We start from the raw sequence: 19,730 nt of genomic DNA, 5'->3' as shown, positions 1-19,730 counted from the left end.
CCCGGCCAGCGTTTCTCCTCACAGGAGTCCTCCCACTCTTCTGCTTGTGCCCTGCTTTGTAGCTCCCTCTCCAGAGATTGTGGTTTATGTTATATAGTTTCCCCATGTCGCAGTCGTTCCTCTTCAACTTATCAAACCACACTGAAAGCTCTAACAGACACTTCGCCTCCGTGTGCACGGCTAACCACAGCAGGATCGTTTTCCTCATTTGAACTCCACAGAAACTGAGGATGATTGCGGTGCTCAAGTTTCTTGAATTGGATCATCATTGGATCAGAGCAAGTGAAAACAGATTTGTTTAGATCCCTTCAATGACAGACTCTACTTAAACTTGTTTTTTAAATTTGCCCTCTCTCTCTCTTCACCCACCCCCATGGAAACACAGCTCAGGAAAAGTTTCCACAGTAAAGTGAACATTTGAGTGGCTAATAGGTTACGGAGAGCCACAGATTATAAACATTAGGGTGATACTGACATGTGTATAGTTTATAAAGCAAGGCTATCATTTCCCGCTGTGCACTGAGAGAGAGGATCAGCTGTGAGTAACACAGACCACATGCTCACCCTTGAGCCGAAGATAATATTTGGAAATAAAATAGCAGAAAGCAAGAAGCTCTGCTCGCTGTGTTGACATTTCTTTAATCTGTGATTCTTGGCTTGAATGCTTTAGGGCCCAAGTGGTTTCTCTTCTTTTTAATGAGCAGTGTTTTTTAATGCACGCTCAAGCACATATAATCCACATTCTCCTGTAAAAAATTGCACCTCAGCACCATGAACAAAACACCATGAGAAAATGTCTCATATCTCACTTACAAGAGGAACAGAGTAAAAAAGCCTGTGCTGACTTTGTCTCCTTTGTATGTAAGGATCAAAAGGATATCTCGCTGACATGTCACACACTTGCTCTCACTCTCACAAGTCGACAAAAACAATCATTTGATGTGAGGCAAAGGGATTGGAAACAAAATGGAGCTTGGAAGTCTGAAAATCATTTTCGTGGCACGTTGTGACGAGTGTTTAAAAGCATCTTGTCCAAGACTCCAAATACCAAACAGCTCTTCAATAGCTGCTTATAGGTTTCCAGAATATCAGCGGCCATAAACCACATAAGAAATACAGCTGAATATAGGAGTCTTCAGTTGAAAGGTTCGATTTCCCATAGGTTTAAAACTTGAATTAAACAACAAAAAGCACAAAACTTCTGTGTGCATTTAGTTTTTAGCTTTTTTTTCAATATATCAATTAATTCTGTTTTTATGCACCAGAAGAATTTGTGAACATATTTTGTCAGTGCGTACTGATCTTACCCTTTCATATGAATATTAACTCCAAACAGACTTCTAACCTACGTGACCCATGGCACTGTATCACTGCTGCGTTCAGCTGACAAAGCAAACTCAGTCAGCTTTCGCTTGCCCATGGTTTTCTGAGCCAGAACTCCTCACAGGAGTGCTTTTTACTCTTATTAAAGTCACTGCAGCCTAGAAGAGTCTCGTCAAGTCGACACTTTGGAGCTTAAGCATTTTTTAACGCTGCTGGATCACCCGGACCAGATCAGACCACGGAGCTCTTTCCCACCATAGTGAAGATGACCACCCCCATTTTAAACTCTCAAACAGCTGTTTCAAAGTTTATTACACTCATTACAGTCATTTTCAAGGTATTTATTTATCATGAAAGTGTATGTAATATACAGTATTTTTTTCAATTTAAAGTATCCATTTTGAACTCCTTGCTATACCGTCTATCTCTGACCTCTGTGTGTTATAATAAAATGTAGATGCAGAGGTAACGATTATGATTTCAGATATGATTTTGCAATATCACCGTGTCAATGTAATCCAAAACTGATTAAACAGACTTTTGATCAATTTTTATAATGTCATTAAAATTATTTCGTAAAGTATACAATGCCTTTATAAAGTATGTTCAGGTCAGGTCTTTCTTTAAAATGAGATCTCAATCTCAGTTTGATTTACCAGATTAAAGCTGCTATAGTAAAATTGTTTATATAAACAATAGATCACATGATTATGTGTAATGTGAAAGGGGGTTCTTGTAGTGACGAACCCACAGAGAATTATCACCCGACTCTGCTGTTCCCTCAGCTCTACGCAGCTTTTTAGCGTCTTTAAATTCATTGTTTTGGTTTTATGGCCCGCAACTTTACTGTTTTGGTTCACTCTCATTGCTCACATCAGCGTTGTTTTCAGCAGCAGCAGGCAGCTGTTTTCAGCGAAAAGCTCTTAAAAACCCACTGTACATGACCTGCTCAGCACCAAACAGCAGACAGACAAAGTTAGCATCTAGCTGGTGAACATGGTGGAGCATTAAGCAGCTAAAGAGCCAGATATTTCCCTCAGAAGATTAAATAAAGGTTATAATTAAATGCAGAGTGAATATTGGACTTGCATTCACCAGGTGGCCACAAACAAGATTCCAAATAAATGTTACTTCACATCTACTGGATTTATAAATAAGCAACTGTTTGCTAACAAGTTTGCCTAACAACCTTATAAGGTGATATATGTCAGTGTTGTGTTTACAGCTTGTTTCCGCTGCCGCAAAGTGGCCAAAAAATCAGTTTAAATACAGGATAACATGCAGTATACTGCTGTATAAGACATTCTCATCATAAAAAGGTTTACTTTTGGGCTGTTCCAGGATTTTCTCTGACATTGGTACTGAGGCACATAGGTCATTTGTGTACAAACAGTAAATAAGTTGTCTACATCCTTTGATTCAGACAGTTATTTCACTTACAGTTGGAGTATAAATTATTAACATGTTTAAAGTCAATATTATTTTTGAGGTGGAGTGAGGCGTGTGCAGTCTGTTATGGTTTTGTTAACTATGGCAGCTGCTGTCTTTTCTAAATGGCTGAATGTTTGAGTGTTTGCCAGCTGAATTCCCCCAGAGTCCCCGTTTGCAGAGATCATAAAAGAGCTCATCTTTATAGTTATGGAGAGGGGCCCCCTCAGGCAAATACAGGGTGAACAGAAGAGAGGACAAGGGGGCTTTCTACAATTTAGGAAATTCCATGTTTTAGCCTTTTAAAGAAGGAGCTGGCAAGTTGTGATTGAACGTTTTGCTATAGAGGTTTGTTGGAGAAAAGGTGTATTTATTCCATCAATGTAATGGCATCAATACAGATAATAGAAGCAACTTAAAAGTTTTTTTTTTTTTCATTAATATCCACTTTGTTGCAGTGTCAAAACTAAAACTGACGGAAAGTTGATCCTTAAAAATGTAAGGCTTTTTGTTTAGTTTTCACTTTCAGTGTATTGAGATGTTTCTATACCTAGCTGAAGTTTTAGTTTCAGTTGTAGTTTAACATCTACAGCGTGACTTTGTGCCTTTTACTGGAATAGTTAGCTGTGGTCATGGAGCAGCTTCTCTCAACAGACTTTACGAGCAGAAATATTTAAGCCTTTTAAGGCGGTGATGTCCTCTCTCACCACACACGATAACATTTGTCATTTTGTCTAACTAATACATAGTGTCAAGGGATAATTGCATGCTCTCTTTGTGTAATTTCTTTATTTTTGTCACTTCTCCCCTCAGTGAGTTTGTTCTGTCACATCCAGTCCGGTGAAGTAGAACCTGTTGAGATTATTTTAAGATGCCCTGTCCTTTCACTCAGTTGAAGGTGATAATGTTGTGGCTTCATTTTTTTAATTTTATTTCCTCTGTAGGCATGGCAGCTGAGATTCAGCCACCTGATTAGCTATGGGGCCAAGTACTACTCCTACCTCATGTCCCGGGCCGTGGCCTCAATGGTGTGGAAACAGTGCTTCGTTCAGGATCCTTTAAACAGGTGAGACAGCTGCTTAACATTAGAAATTAAACTATCAAAATTGATATTTCAGAAATGAGAGGGAAAATGCTCAACTTCCCTCTAATGAAAAAGCTTAACTTTTTACATAAGTCTTTTTCATAAAAAATCTCCAACTGTAATAACATGATATAGAGTTTTTTCTAATGGAAAGGCTCAGTGCCAAACTAAAAGGAAATGACAGTTATGGATCTGTGGCAGCCTCTGATAAATCACTCGCATGGTGGTCTAATCCAAAGGGGAAGGGGCACATTGGAGTTTAATGTAAAAGTAATAGAGGAATGCTCTATACATGTGTTTAACACATGCCTCTTTTTAAAGACCTTTACTGTATAAGGGCCGTCCCAAACGAGCAAGACCCGAGTTTAACAATAAAATCCTCTAACAGTGATTCTGCACTGGTACTGACTTACCAAACTCCACTACCCAAAGATGGAAGCACAGGTGGTGAAGTAGACAGCATATAAGTTCCATGTTGCTACTTTGTCAAATATTCAAATCTTTTGTTTTTGTACATTTTTTCGATTTAGATACAGAATAGTGAAGTTAAAATAGATTGAACTTGCCCCAGAGTTTATCTTTTTTATAATACCCTCCCCTTTAATGCAGTGTGCCCTCCACAGCTACAAATGCATGTGGCGTGACACTCAGTAGTGAAGGACCAGTGAGGCGGGACAGTTCAACCTCCAAGTAAAGACAGAAATGTCCTCCAAATTGCCCCAAAACTGATCCTAGGTTGTAGTGTACTACACAATGCAAACGAGGAACCTAATCTGTAACTTTAAAAGCATTTTAAATCTCACATTCTAAACATCTACTGTATCTTTGTGTAATGTTTGAAGGCATGGGTTAATGTTTTCTGTTGGAGTTCAGGGAGGAATCTTGACTGCCACTTTTCCGATGATAGCATTCATGATGAGTTTCAGATTGATCACTATGGAATTTATTTGAATAATTTGCCATATTTGATATATTTGATTGGCATCACAGTGATGAAAATGACTAATTTAATCATTCAAAACCATGAAAGTGTCAAACTGTAGAATCACAACGTCATGAGGTTCACAGAGGCATATTTTACAGTTTAGAAAAGTTATTAATCACCCATTCAGCTCCTGTACTACAGTCTTCACGGAGGTATGAGATATGTGTTTGGTTCAACCACACTCTTTACTCTCTTTTTAGTCACTCATAACCTTGTGTTCATGGTGAGAGCTTTAAACAAATGATGTAAAGGCACAGCTTAAACCTGTTTTGCGTTTACAGCGCTGAGACAGATGCGTCCTGACAGGCCGCCTGACATTGAACATGACATTAATATGAAACTCACGGCAGGTGCCTGTTGTAATTCACAGACGCTCGCTAGCATCCACATTACCAGACACTCCCTTATCACAAATGTTTGCCCCTGGATAAAGCATAAAGGCTTTGTTTTGAAAAACGACCATATCTCCATCAAGTCGAGCCCTGCAGCATTTTCCCTCTGCCTCTCTTTTCTTTCCTTTTCTTTTCCTTTGCTGTCTTCCCTTTCCCTCTGAGATTGTTTTAGTTCCACCTGCAGTTGTCAGGTCTCTGTTTCCTGTCACCCGTCTGTTGTGAACAGGCAGCTTAGGAGACTTGGCCCTGGGCTCCAAGTGGCAGTGGCAGTGGTGGAGGGGTAGACAGAGTATAAGAAGCTGAGAGAATACAGGTGTCTGTAACTTTATCCCTTTCTCTTTTGTGTTTGTCTTTCCTTTGCTCTCTTTCTCTTTGTCAGGGACATGGGTGAGCGTTACCGTCGAGAGATGCTGGCCCATGGAGGAGCCAAGGAGCCCATGCTGATGGTGGAAGGTAACTTACCATATCCAACCTTTTTTTCCCCCACCCCAAATGTTGAAAGAATATTTTCACATTTACATCAGCGAAACACTTTTATCTTGAAAATGCTTGGGTTACATCAGACTTATAAATTACACTTTTAGGCCTCAGTTCTCCCTACACAATTTTTGGGCTCTCAGCTGACCTTTTGACCCCACAGCCTTCAGGCAGCACTCGTCCCACCTTGTTCAGGACACCGGCCCTGGGCAGATTTTGCTGTTGTGTACCATAGTTTAACAGCTTCAGGATTCCCCAGAGTATATCTCCAGGTTTCCTTAAGTTTAGAAATTAAAGTGTCAGTCCATTAGCTCTCAGTAGCACCAGTAAAATAGGTTGTGTATAATGTAACGGAATGCTTTTGGGGTTTTTTTTTGATATGCTGGACAGCCTGGAGGGTCAACTGTTCTTGAGTTTGTTGGGGTTTTTTCAACGGTCTCCTCTCTTACAAAGCAGGAAAACATTCTTGAAAAAAACATACCAATTACTAGTAACAATTTGTGTTGGTGGGAAAGTGTGTTTAACGATTTGAACACAAAATAAACCTTGTCAAAAGTGTAAACAAGCTTGTTTTTTGTGATCGAATTGTTAAAATAAAATTATCTAGAAGATTACAGAGGAAGAAGAAATACATATATTACGTAATAAAAAAATAGATAAATATATAAATGAAAACAATACATGAACACAGAAAACATTGTTATATATTACAAGTCCCATAAGACAACTCTGAACCCATTTTCTCAGAGATTCCATTACACAGCAGTCAAACCAGAAGATACATTATTGTTGGGTTGATAATGACAAGGAAGGATCATCAATCAATAGCAATAATTTGAGGCAACTAGGTATTTATGATTGACAAGGTTTTTTGATGTCCATTACAGTCCATTGAGCTCATCGGCAAAGATTGTATTAAAGATCACCTGAGGGGAAATTTAGTACTAACTTGAGTTTGTCATCAGACAGAAGCAGCTGTGAGTCCATTTACTCAGGTTGTAGTGTTTTTCAGGCATTCACAGCTGCTGCTGTTGTGGTTTGGCCCGCTCTGTGCTTCAGCTCCCACAGTGGCACATATTTACCAGTTTAACACACTTCCCAAGGTTTCTTATCTTTGTATACAAGAGCTTTGTCAACCCAGAGACACAGCCAGTCCTGCTGTTGTAGGCTGCTGTAGTATAAATTGTCGAGTCAGCTCCCTCTGGCAATAATACACTATTGATGCTAGTCCAGCCCTTTTCTGAGGTCAGTTATTTGATCTGCTTCAAAAAAAAAAATCTTAACTAAATTACATTTTTGAGCACAGACAAAATCCAGAAGGAGGGAAAGACAGACATAGATGATTATGGGTTTGAGCCCTAAAAACTGCCGACTCTGCAGGGCTGAAAACACAGGCTGGTACTTTCCACTGTGCTTTTAACCACTTCAGATCAGCTACTTTTTTCAGCCATGCTAGTGGCACGGCTCTAGAGACGTTGGTCCACCACTTTAGTCCAGACTGAAATATCTCAACAACTATTGGATGGATTAAGATGAAATTTTGTACAGATATTCATGGTCCCCAGAGGATGAATCCTACTGTTTTTGATGATCCCCTGACTTTTCCTCCAGCGCCACCATGAGGTTCATGGATTGCCATGAAATTTGTTACATGAATGTCTCCCTCAGGATGAATTCTAGTAACCATCATCAGGTCAAATTTTGAATTTGTCCAATACTTTGGTTAATGACTAAATACCTCCAACAGTAGTGACATTCCCGTCAAACTCAGCTACTTTGTGTTACTTCGTGTTTAGTTCTAAGTAGCAAATGTAAGCATGCTAACTCACTAAACTGAGAACAAAGATTGTGAACATGGTGAACTTTATACCTGCTAAACATCAGCATGTTAGCATTGCCATTGTGAGGATGTTAGCATGCTAATGTTAGCATTTACCTCAAAGCACCGCTGTGCCTGTATTAAAGCCTCACAGAGCTACTAGCATGGCTGTAGACTCTTATTTGTCTATATTTGGGCGTGCCATCAATCTGTAGTTAATCAGGTTATGTCATTTTAGCAGAAGCTGTAATTTATCTTTTATATAGGCTTGGCAGGCAAAAAAAAAACTTCCTCCTGTTGCCCACTTCCCTTCATCCTCCCATCACTTCCTCCTCTCCTCCCCTCCTTGAGCAGGCACAGTGGCATGTCTGGGCAGGACTACAGAAGGGAAGGTGAGAGGAGAGAGACGGAGAGAGGGAGTAGTAATATCAGATGACATTTGGGAGTGTACTGTAAATCTCTCCCTCAGGGTCACCTCCTCCCACCTCCATCGGATTGTCCTTCTGACAGCTCCAACCAGGGCTGCGCCCAGCCTCTGAAATTACAACCGTCAACAGATCAGATCCTTGTTATTATATCTACTGACCAATTAACTGTTGTTGAACTGACAATATGTGCTTTTATGGCTCCCTTTGAAGTGAATGCTACTCTAATTATAGGCCAAGGCCCTGTGTGCAGGATAGTTATCAGGGTCATATTGATCCCTCTGGCTGTCTTAACCAGCCAAAAGTCATTGTACAAGCCTCAAGACTGTAGAAATGACTGCTTCAGGAGTAATACGTAGCCAAAATAATTTCATTTTATAACAGACAATGCAGATCAAATTAAAAGAGCCTTGAAAATGCTAGATGTTAGTTCCAGACTCACATATTTGGCAGTTTCCCATAATACAGTTTTCAGTCCAGTTTCACTCTGTGCACCTGCATTTATGATAATCATCTGAAACCCATTTCTTTCTTTTTTATCATCATAATAAAATCTATCCCATGCCTGGAGAAATGTTCAAACTAAGATAAAATGTCCTCACATTTTGAGACTCATCCAGCCGCCTCACCATTTTGATGGCTACATATGTCCTCATAATTTACCTCAACATCATGGAAGTCGTAGTCAGTTACAAAACTACATCAGTGCATGTGCTGAAACATTTAGCTTTTCACCACTATTTGCTATGGAGTTGAGAAGTTCATAGCAACCATCTTGAATTCCTATTGTCGGATGGAAAAGGATTTTGAAGCGAATAAGAAGGGCCCTTTTATATCTAAAGCAGTATTTAGGCCAGAAGAGACCAGAAGACTAGAGGAAGGACACAGAATCCAGATCCAACCCATTACACATAATCCTTTCGAACAAAGACCCTTGTAAATGGAGGTGTGTAGCATTTCCCTGCTAACCCCTTCAGCGAGGTGGTAGTGCACAAGGGCACACAGGAACCGGAGCAGGCCCAGCAAGGCCAATCAGAGGCCAGCCTTTATCTGCGTGGCTCCCTGCCCGCTACTGGATGTTTCCCAGGAAAGATGGTGTTGAAATGTAAACCCGGGCATTAAATCCAGGGCAGCAGCATCAGGACTGAGTGAGCGAGTCAGAGAAAAAGTGAGAGAGTAAGAGGGAAGAGAAATGGAAGGAAAGAGTGAAAGGTGATCGACTGACTGAACTGAACCTTGGCTCCTGCTACAGAGAGGGCTTTCATGGCCCAGACTGTTCCCATAGCCCGACTGCTGAGCACAGAAAAAGGATCTACTTGGACTTGGTAGCCGAGTCCCAGGACCCTGTTAGTTCTTTGTCCGGAGGCAGCTTTACTTAATAGTTCTTATGACTGCTTGCATAGTCGCTAATAAACCCCAAGAGCACGGTGGTCTACAGTCCCACAGCACTTCTGTGACAATGATGTATAGTTGAAGAGGAGGAGAGAATTTGATTGAACTTCACAGCTAAGATGTAAAGGTGCAAAATACATAATTTATAGCTCTTACTTAAAAACAGACATGATTTGTGATGACATTGATCTTTTTAGTGCTCCATACAGCGCAGGTATAGACGGAAGTGTCTTAACCTTGATTTACTGATAATAGTTTGCCTTTTGATGTCCACAGTACTGTGAAGAAAAAGGTAATAAAAGTCCTGAAACATTTTGAAGATAAATTTGTCATCGCTGCAGACATAGATGACAATTTGTTTTAGCTTTTGTCTAATGGAAATCTAACCAAATGGATGCATTTTAAAGAAATGCTGATAGTTTTAGGTGTGTCTCTGTGCCTGGCAAGTGTTTTGAGTTCTCACAATGAAATGCATCAACAAGACTAAGAGTCTACAGCCATGCTAGCGGCTCTGTGAGTACTTTGGTATATGCAGCGCTTTGAGCTAAATGCTAACATCGGCATGCTAACATGCTCACAATTACAATGCTAACATGCTAATGTTTAGCAGGTATGATGTTTACCGTGTTCACTTTATCATGTTAGCATGCTAACATTAACACTAAACAACTGCATCAAGTAAATGTCATTTGTTTTCCTGGTATTTAGTCATTAACCAAAATATTAAACAAATTAGTCTTGTCGTTTTGATCTGATGTTGGTGATAGATGAAAAGTTGGGGGATCATCAAAGTTATTACAATTCTGCCTGAGAGGGACATGAGTGTGTGAACTAAATTTCATGGCAATCCATCCAAACGTTGTCAAAATATTTCACTTAAAACCACAAATGTGAACCTCACGGTGGCGCTTAAGGAGAAGTCGGGGGATCACCAAAGTCAGTAGGATTCATCCTCTGGGGACCATGAATGTCAGCGTTTTGTGGAAATCCATACAATAGTTGTTGAGATATTGACACACCAGTTGTTGACACACCACTTAAATGGCAAAAAATCGTCTGTTTGCATAAACATTTCTAAAATACCGTTGGATTCCAGGTACATACGTTTTAGAATCTCAGACTTTGGACACATTAAGTTGCATAAACCTGATTTCGTGCAGGTTTAGGTGGGGAATTTTTTCTTTCATTAACAGGTTGGTTTACAGAGTTTTGTAGGGATTATCCTTAATAACATTGCAGGTTTTTCTTCTTTTTTTTTCTTTTGTGAAGGCACTTACTCAACAAAGAGCCTCCCAGCGCAATGTTTGTCATCACCCTTGTCTTGCTTGCTTTCTGGGCCTGTCTTAAGTGTTGTTTGTAGAAAAAGCTTCCTGGACTTCAAAGGTGTAATTACAGAGGCAGTGAACCAAAGTTTTGCCTCCAGGTTTGACAGAGGTAAGTGCTTTTCACACCTTGGCATGTTTCGAATGGTTATGAGCAGCGACTGAACAGCTATTGAAGCAGCCAGAAATGTGTTTTGAAATGTGTGATATTAAACTCTTAAGTGACTTGGAGCTGTGTGTGGTAGTCGGTGTATGAATATTGTTTCATACATATACAGGGAATATGATGCTACAGAGGCAGTGAGGCTCAAGTTACTGCACGCTGCAGTTTGTTCACATTTTAAATGTTAAAATGTGGCATGCTCTTGCTCCCTCCAAGTTGCAAGTGGGTGTAATTGGCCTATAAAAGCAACCAATTAAATCATGAAAGAACACAACACAGCCAAGCCCATGGGACTGGGATCAATAGCGCTTATAACAGCCAGTTTCAGCTATGCCTTCTGCTTGGTTAAAGACACTTTCCAGCAGTGCTGATTAGTGCTCTAACAGCAGAATACAGGTAAGAATAAAAGTGCTTGCTTTCAGGGAGCCAAGAAAGAAATATATGGGTTTTTGTAGAAAAGCTGTAATATCCCAGAGGTTGTTCTTTAGTCAAAATGCATATTTGACTAATGAGCAAAATCATAATTAAACCTATATTCAAAATTTCCCCCAAAAATGTGAACACTATTTTATGTGTCTGTTCGTAGAAGAATGTAGGTCATTAGACAGTTTACTCCCAATTTCTTTATCTGTGACAGAAAAACTCTTTCTAGGCGGTTACTCAGATGTTTGATAAATTCAACCAGCAGTAGCTGCAGGCTGTGCAGCAATTTTGAAACATTTCTACTGAATTCTTGTCCCCAGAGCTGTCATTACCAAGGCTCAGAGCTGTTAGCCAGCCACACAGGTCTTCATGTGACTGATACCCATCGCCCACCACCCTTTTAAGTAAATAAATGATTCTGTGCATGTTCTCCTGTGAGAGATAAAGATCTGTTTACTTGAAAGATTTAATTTTTCAGCTTCTTTTGGCGATCAGCGGGTGGACACGGTTTGGTTTATCTTGGTTTATTTGGATCTCTTTTAGCTCAGTGGCTAATCTTCCATATTAAAATAAAAATAATAAATTAAACATTAAGCATAGAGTAATTCATAAATAATTCTACACAATTATATCATGTACATACACGCATACATACACACATATAACCTACATACATTAGCACATATGCTGTATTGTACCTACATATATTCATCTACATATGTTCACATATACTGTAATACCAATACTCTACAAACCTACTGACAATACATACAACAGTGTGATGATAACTACTTCTTACAATCAACCATCCAACTTCCGTACTGTAGTTAAATTATTGTAATGAATTCCATAATTTAACAGTTCTGAAAATGAAAGTCTGTCTTATCACGTACTAATAATAGTTTGTCCTTAAAACTGACTGGCTTTTTAAACCATTGAAATTAATGCAATAAAATGTTGTCTGACATGCTCTGCTACTGTGGGCCATCCCATTATAACATCTGTAAAAATCTGTAATATGAACTGTCCATGAGAGATTGTTTTGTATTTCAACTCCCAATAATTTGACTTCTGTAACCTTTAATTTGAACACTGCCATATTTAAAGTACCATGGCTTTAATTTTTTCCTCTTTCTTGCAGTACATATATACCAGTTTATTGTTTTCCACCCATTTGATGACACATTTAAACTCATTTGATAAATATTCATGCAAATATAATGCATGCATTCATGTGTATATAATAAACAACAATGGTCCGAGGCAACGCTTGTGGGATGCCATAGGTGATCATAAGTGGGGAAGAAAAGGAGGCATTAACATAAATAGATTGCTTTCTACCATTTAAATAGGATTTCATCCAATTAATAGCATTCTTACTGAAGCCATAATTAATTAGTTTTTTAAGTAGTACTTAGTAACTCATCTGTCGTATGTATCAAAGCAGTTTCAGTAGAATGATTTTTACGATATGCATGTTGAGCATGGATTAGAAGGTTATTAGTTTCCATAGGTTTCTAAATGTGATCACTTACTACTATTTCCAAAATTTTGCATAAGGAGACCAAGCTAACTTGGCAACTGTTGGGTGCAGTAAAAGCTATTTTAGCATCCTTAGGGATGGGGCAAATCTTTTGCATGTTTCCATTCTGTGGGAAACTTTCCTTGTTGCAAAGAAAGATGGGTAACACTTTATTTGAAGGTGGGTTCATAAGACTGTCATAATACCATCATAACCATGTCATGACATCTGTCATGAACACGAAGGAGTCTTTATGAAGGTTTATGACTGTTGTCATTAAGTGTCATTCGGTCAGTTATGTCACTTTTAATGCAAAGTTGACAATGAGATGTCTTTGTCATGACAACTTGACATTAACCAAGAAAATATAACCATGCCATAGCAGGCCTAATTATCAAACTTAAAGAAACTATTTAGCTTTATGTGTTAACATTACATTATACTTTCATATGTGCTTGGTTTTGACGACTGTCATGAGACCATTATAGTTGTGTCATGAATAATTCCCTTGACATCAAGTAAAATGGAAGTATTTGAACTTTGAAGATGTCAGTAATGTTATGAGGGCAGTTTGACGACAGAGTACAGTACAGAGGTGATTTATGGAGTTTCCTGATGGACAGATAGCTTTACTTGTTGCTAAATTAACGTTAGCTAACCTTACCACATTGGTGGTGGCTGAGGTGAGTTTCCCCCTTCACTGTGAAGCACTTTGGATATCAAGATAAAAGGCTAACGTTATATAAATGTAATCCATTATTATTAATATAACCGCTAACTGCTGATTTATGTTCATGACCTTATGCAAATGTCATGGTTATGATGGTGTCATGTCAAAAAAAGAAAGAAATGTCTTGTACTGATTCCTGGGATAATTTTGATTGCTGGCACATAAAATTCTGCATGCTTTGCTCTGTGTCATCATTGTCACTCCCCGTAATCCCAAAATCCGATTTTCCTGCATCGATCTACTCTGCACATCAAGCAACGTTTCCTTAAGCTGTTTGTTTTCTCTCGTGACATTTTCCATTTTTCTCTGAATAGTAGCCACAGTACCTTTCAATGAGTCGTTCTCCTTCCTCAGATCGTCAATTTGAGCTTGGCTGAATTCCAAACTTAGCCTCAGGTCGCGGAGATCACTCTGTAACTCGACTACTATATCCAACTTGCCAAGTCTCTCGTTTATTCTCTCGGTAACAGCTTTTACTATTCACTAGGATTTACATGTTTAATAATTTTGTGATAATAGCAGGTGGCATTAGCGAAAAAGCCAAGAGCTATGTTTAAGTACACTGTCAATAGAAAATGAGTTTCCATTTCTCAGTGGAAAGAATCCCTCTGATCTGTATTGAGAGAACTATTACAGACTAGAAGAGGCGGTGGAAGACGAGCTAAAGAAGAGGGTCTGTGATTTGAACGTTCCCACACCAGCTTGGAAAAATTGGGCAGGGATAGAGAATGAGTAGTGCACTTTCCTTCCCCAACAATTACTCTTGAAGTACCCTTGAGCAAGGTACTCAACTGCCAATAGCTCCACTGGGGCTGTTCAGCAGCCAAAGTGTGTGTAACTGCAAAGCAGGGTTTGGCTAAAAAAAGTGTGTTCTTAATCAGCAATTTGTCTGAAGATGGAGTTGTTAAGAAAGATCCACCGTTATTTTAAATACTTTGTTCGTCTTTTAACACCTGCCGTTTCACCCAAACTCTGTTGGCCAAGTTGGCTAACACACCAGGCCCTGAGATGACTGTAATGGGTAGAAGCCTTGTTCCTCAATGGCTGTGTCAGTGCCATTATGAATGGAAATGGAAACTCTTAAATACGAGATGACTCACATGGCAAAGCCTCTGTCCTAAGGCCCTCCTAACAATGGACACAAAGCACAGCCTATGTTTAGTTTGGCTCTGTTTTTTCCTCGGTGCGCCGCCAAGAGTGAGTGTATAGTTCTGCCCACTGTAATGCTGTCAAGCATGCAGAGAGACTCGTACAGTTTCTGTACTGCGGATGTACTGTTGTTGTAAAGTGGCTGGATGTGACTGGAACTGCTTTACACCAAAGTAGTTCCAGTGAGGTCTGTGGATTATCCAGCGTGGCGGGAAAAACACGTTACTGTTGAATTATTTGATGTCATTTTTCAAAGCTGTGAGCCCCACAAATATAATTCTATTCACCTCAGTGTATTGGGGTGGAGGCATAAATCTATTTCCATGGGTCAATACGGTTAGGCCAGGAAGAATTTGTGATTTGTGATTCATACTGTAGTTTACCGTCTGTGGACGGCACAGCTCCACCATTTACCTGTGTGGTGCATTTAATTCAAAGGAATCCATTTTCTTTAGCTTCAGTGCTTACCTTTTTTACAGTGCCGCTCTGTTTTGTCTGCTCCACCTCCTTGTGTGTGTCTATAAAAGCAGCTTCTCAGATGAGATACTCCTCTACGGTGTTGTTATGACTTTGAGGTTATCTGTGCATTCCTCTCAAACTCTCCCAAAGATCAGGGTTGAGAAAAGACTCACTCCTCAGTGTATTGTTGTACCTTTCCTCATCTACTGTTACTACTCGCCGTGTGAGACCCAGGTGCTGACACCCCAAGCTGTTGGTGATGAGATACCTGACTAACCTCTTTCATGATCACACCTCCCTTTCTATCTCTAACTTCTCTCTCTCTCTTTCTCTCCCCTCCTCCCCTCTCTGCCTCTCTCATCACTCTTGTCGTGTTAACTTTGCTTGTTTAACACACTAACCTGTGGCAGGCGAGGCTCCAGACATTAGATCCCCCTGTGGATACACAGTCAGGAAATTACATCTATTAGAGAAAGTGCTAGTGATGCTGCAGATGTGTATGGAGAGTTCAAAAGAGTAGCTGAGCCCACACACTGTAAAAATCAACCAAGTAAACAAGTGTCATGTCAGAACATGTGTGTACCTGTGCGCTTGTTTCTTGCACTACACTGGTGTAGTGACTGGGGAGATGACTTTGCTTCAGTCCTTGACGCTGCCCTTTGAGCTTCAAGGATCCTGTTCGGTGATGACCCTGACCTCTGAGCTTTTGTGCAGAGTTTGTCAACTGAAAAGATTAGTAGGATTGCAAGGATTAGTAAAATATTCCATCGACATGTAATTGTTCTCTCAATCGTGACCAACCATACATTTTCATTCCTAAGCAAGACTTCCCTGAACACTTTTAGATTAAAGCTGCACTAATCAACATTTTTATATTTGCAAAGTGTCAAATGACTGTGTAATGTGAAAGAGGTCACTTGTAATGACAAACCCACAGAGAATTATCACCTGACTCCGCAGTTCCCCTCAGCTCTATGAAGCATTTTAGCGTCTTTCATCTCGTTGTTTTGGTTTTATTGGCCGCAACTTTACTGTTAGCGTCTAGCTGGTGAACATAGTGGAGTAATTTGAAAATGAGTAAGAATGGTAAATGATGCCTTGAAGTTATCTGATACAAATATTGGTATTTTTTGCTTTTAAATACTCACATTATGTACTTATGTTAATTTGTTGAGCTGGAGTTTGAGGCTGCTGGGTTTTCGAATCTGCAAAACAAATCGCTAGCGATACTTAGCATTCCAGCATTAGTCTTGTTTTTCATCATTAGAAGGATGGAGAGGTCCTATGTAGGAATATTGTGCTGAACATGTCCTTTCACCTCTGACACCATGACGTTATCTTGGAATGAAAGTCAGGATTGAAATTACAATACCTTTCATTTACATTTCTGTAAATTGTATTTCCTTACAATGCCAGCTCTCTGAAGATGGATTTAAGTGCAATTTGATAAGCTGGCCTCAATATCCTCTGCATTAAAGCCTATTAATGCAGCTTGAGCTGTTCATAGTATTTTGATCTCCACTTTAAAGGGGCCATCAACTGCCATAGACGTCAATGGTGGTCACAGTGAAAACATCCTGCAGCTCTTGAATTAGGGCTATCATTTATGGTTGGAAATCATCGCTTTCATGTGGCTGCCTTGTTCCCAGAGATCCAGGGTCGTTGCGGTTGTGGTGTGTTAGGGACCCCTGTAAGTTGGTATCATCTTGTAGCCAAGGGGCAGGGTGCGACCGGTAGGTAAGAGGAGATGATAATCCCTTCTCTGGTGCTCTCATGCAAGGCGATTCACTGCAAGCCGGGCCAAACCTGCACTCAGTTTCTACCTGCTGAGCCAGTTTCAGGGTGGCAGCAATGTAGACTCCCCAGTGTGTGTGTGTGTGTTTGACTGTCCATATCGTGCTGTGTGTCCATGCGTTCAGGATCGCTGTGTGAAACTCTTTGCGTCTCCATTCATGCATGCCTGTGCAGACATGCTTGTGTTCGAGTTTGTGTGTGTGTGTGTGTGTGTGTGTGTGTGTGTGTGTGTGTGTGTGTGTGTGTGTGTGTGTGTGTGTTGTAGGTGACCCATGCAGGAAAGAGGGGGAGGGGGAGAGCGCCTATTTACATTGGCAGCTACACAAGGGGAAATGAACTGACTTCAAAGCCAGCGTGCAGCTGAATTGTAAAGGGAGCAAGGGAGTCCTCCGCGCATGAGCTGGCAGATAGGCTCTCAAAACACACAGACATTCCCAGGGCTTGCTCGCCGGCTGCACAGTCATACTTGCGCTATGGCACTAGTCATAGTCTGGTGTAACGAGTGTGAGTGTGTGTGAGCGCAGTATCACCCCTATAAAGCACTATAAAATGTTTTAGTTTTGTTAAAGGCAGAAATAGAAGATGTTGAGAACTTCATAGTTGTGTTTTACTACATGCAGTCTGTTGGATCATATCTCCATCTGAGGCCTGTTAAAGGTGTCCACAAAGCTTGTTTCTCTGAGTTTCTGTGCCTGTTGGAGAATGGGTGACTGCTTCACACTGTCTTTAATGATTGGATATAATATATGAAGTTTTGTTGTTCAAAATTTGGGGAGTTCCTTATATTTAAAATGCAGTAATTAAAATGCAACATTGCACTGGCTATACACACCATATTACAAGATCCAAATCTTAAAAATATAACAATTTTTAAAATGCATTATACTAGTGATGATGACATTGCAAGAGAAGTGGAATTAGAGCAAAAGTCTCAGGTGTAGTAGCTTGTATCTATGAGAATAATTGGATTTTAGCTTAATTTGGGATAAAAATAGCACTTGCTTCAAAGGATTTCTTTAAAATGCTCAAATTAGCCCTTTTTTCTTTTTTCTTTTTTTACCTCAGAGTGCTCTTTTTTAAAACCACTGCAGTGACTTCAGCTTAAATGTTACAAAAAGCGGCACTTTTCCTGTCAGAATGTGGTGAGATGGAGTGATGGGAAACAGAAAACCAGTTCATCCCAGTGCCCCGCCAGAGCTGCTTCCCTCCCAGAGACAGCTGTGCATTGGGACACACACCCTAAAACCTACTGCTTTGTGTTTTTGTGTGACAGGGATGCTGCAGAGACAGCCCACCATTGAGGACTTTGTGGATGCGCTGGTGTCTGAGCTCAACCCGAACTTTGAGACCTTCATAATGGACTCTGAAAGCTGAAAGATGCCTCTGTCGTCATGGAAATGGACTTGAACCTTTACAAGATGATGCAGCAGGGTGCACGCTCATTCTTGCTAAGCATCTTTACTTAGTCTGTAAATGACTTTCTAGCATTTTATACATGTATATTGCTGGGCTCTCTTAAAGTCACATTGACTTATTTGATATATTTGGCTAATTCTGCTGTCGATATAAGGTTATATGGTAAGAATTAAAGACTTGCTACCAAACCCTGAAAACTCCTGATTATCTCTATCTCTGTTAATATGGATTGTTGCAGATTGTGGTAAACTGTGTCCCACTCACAGACACTTTAATGGTATTTCAACAGTAACTTGTGCCAGGCCACATACTGTTGAATATCATAAAACAATTTTGAGTTTGTGCATGTTTTTTTTCACCTTATGTCAGCACTCAACTTTGTTCAAAATGCAAAGAAGAATTTACTCTGTAATGTAACATATCCCTATAAATATATTCAGTTCATATTTTTGTGGTTTCATCATTACATTTGCCTCTCACTTATTAATTAATTAATTCCACAACTAGTATCCCCTCACGGAATATCCATTTTCAGCTCACACACTAGCAGAACATTGTTTTTTCCTGATCCAATCAGCGTGAGAAAGAGTACTTAATCTGCTCTTCCTGTCATGTGGTCATTGTTTAGGCTTTGAATTAATACCGCTCCATCTGTTTTGTCTGTCAGGAGTTTTGAGGAGGAAGGAGGAGGAGGTGGAGTGTTTGGTGCGTTGGAGGTCAGGGGGAGAAATTCAGCACTTTTAGTTATGAAGTTGTGGTCATTTCTGATCTGGATTGTCTTAGCTGTTGTGGCAGTGTAGAAATATAAGTCAGTTGTATTATTATTGGAAGTTAGTATTTGTTATTTAAAAAATAAGCAGCTCAAACGTCACTTTAAAGCAGAGCCTCTTGTACTGTAGCTTGGTTTCTAAAGGAGTTTTTCACATTTACACAGACGCTCCAGAACATACAATCTGCTCGACAGACTTTGTTTCAACAGATGCAAGCAGCTGCTCCCTTTAACAGTGTCCTTGCTTGCCTAGCTTAGATATGAGTTCAGAGGCAGGCAGCGAGGAGCAGCTTTGCATTGGTTATCAAAGGTGTCAACACGCCATCAGACGGGGACTGATCAAGCTGGGTGGCTCTAACCACACAACAGTTTGACTGATTGATATGAAGTGTCTCCAACACAACTATATTATCATTTCAGATGTTTTAACTTCTCTGATCTGTTTCCAGTTGAATCTGAGGCAAATTATATCAGCTGAAACTCTGTGGGTGCACTTCAGTTGGATTTAGAAGCAATATTAGTAAAGGAATTCATTATACTAAAGGTGCACTCCATCAATTTTACATATTAAAGTAAGTTTACTTGTCATATTACACTCAGCTGCCAGTTAATTTTTGTTAACATTTTGTTAACGTTAACATTTGTTGGACTGTATTGC

At 39.9% G+C, this 19,730-nt stretch overlaps 1 protein-coding gene across 1 annotated transcript in view; it reads left to right on the top strand.

Moving 5' to 3' along the window:
- Positions 1 to 18,747, top strand: part of LOC122878626 (mitochondrial intermediate peptidase-like) — a 29,477-nt gene extending 10,730 nt beyond the window's left edge. The window contains exons 17-19 of the mRNA XM_044201619.1: positions 3,696 to 3,817; positions 5,592 to 5,665; positions 18,161 to 18,747. Coding sequence (XP_044057554.1) covers positions 3,696 to 3,817; positions 5,592 to 5,665; positions 18,161 to 18,261 — 297 coding nt within the window. The 3' untranslated portion in view covers positions 18,262 to 18,747. The remainder of the gene's footprint in view (positions 1 to 3,695; positions 3,818 to 5,591; positions 5,666 to 18,160) is intronic.
- The last annotated feature ends 983 nt before the right edge of the window (positions 18,748 to 19,730 follow it).

Source organism: Siniperca chuatsi, linkage group LG7 (genome assembly GCF_020085105.1).
Source record: "Siniperca chuatsi isolate FFG_IHB_CAS linkage group LG7, ASM2008510v1, whole genome shotgun sequence".
NCBI classification, from domain to species: domain Eukaryota; kingdom Metazoa; phylum Chordata; class Actinopteri; order Centrarchiformes; family Sinipercidae; genus Siniperca; species Siniperca chuatsi.
This window is presented reverse-complemented; position numbering and strand designations above follow the sequence as displayed.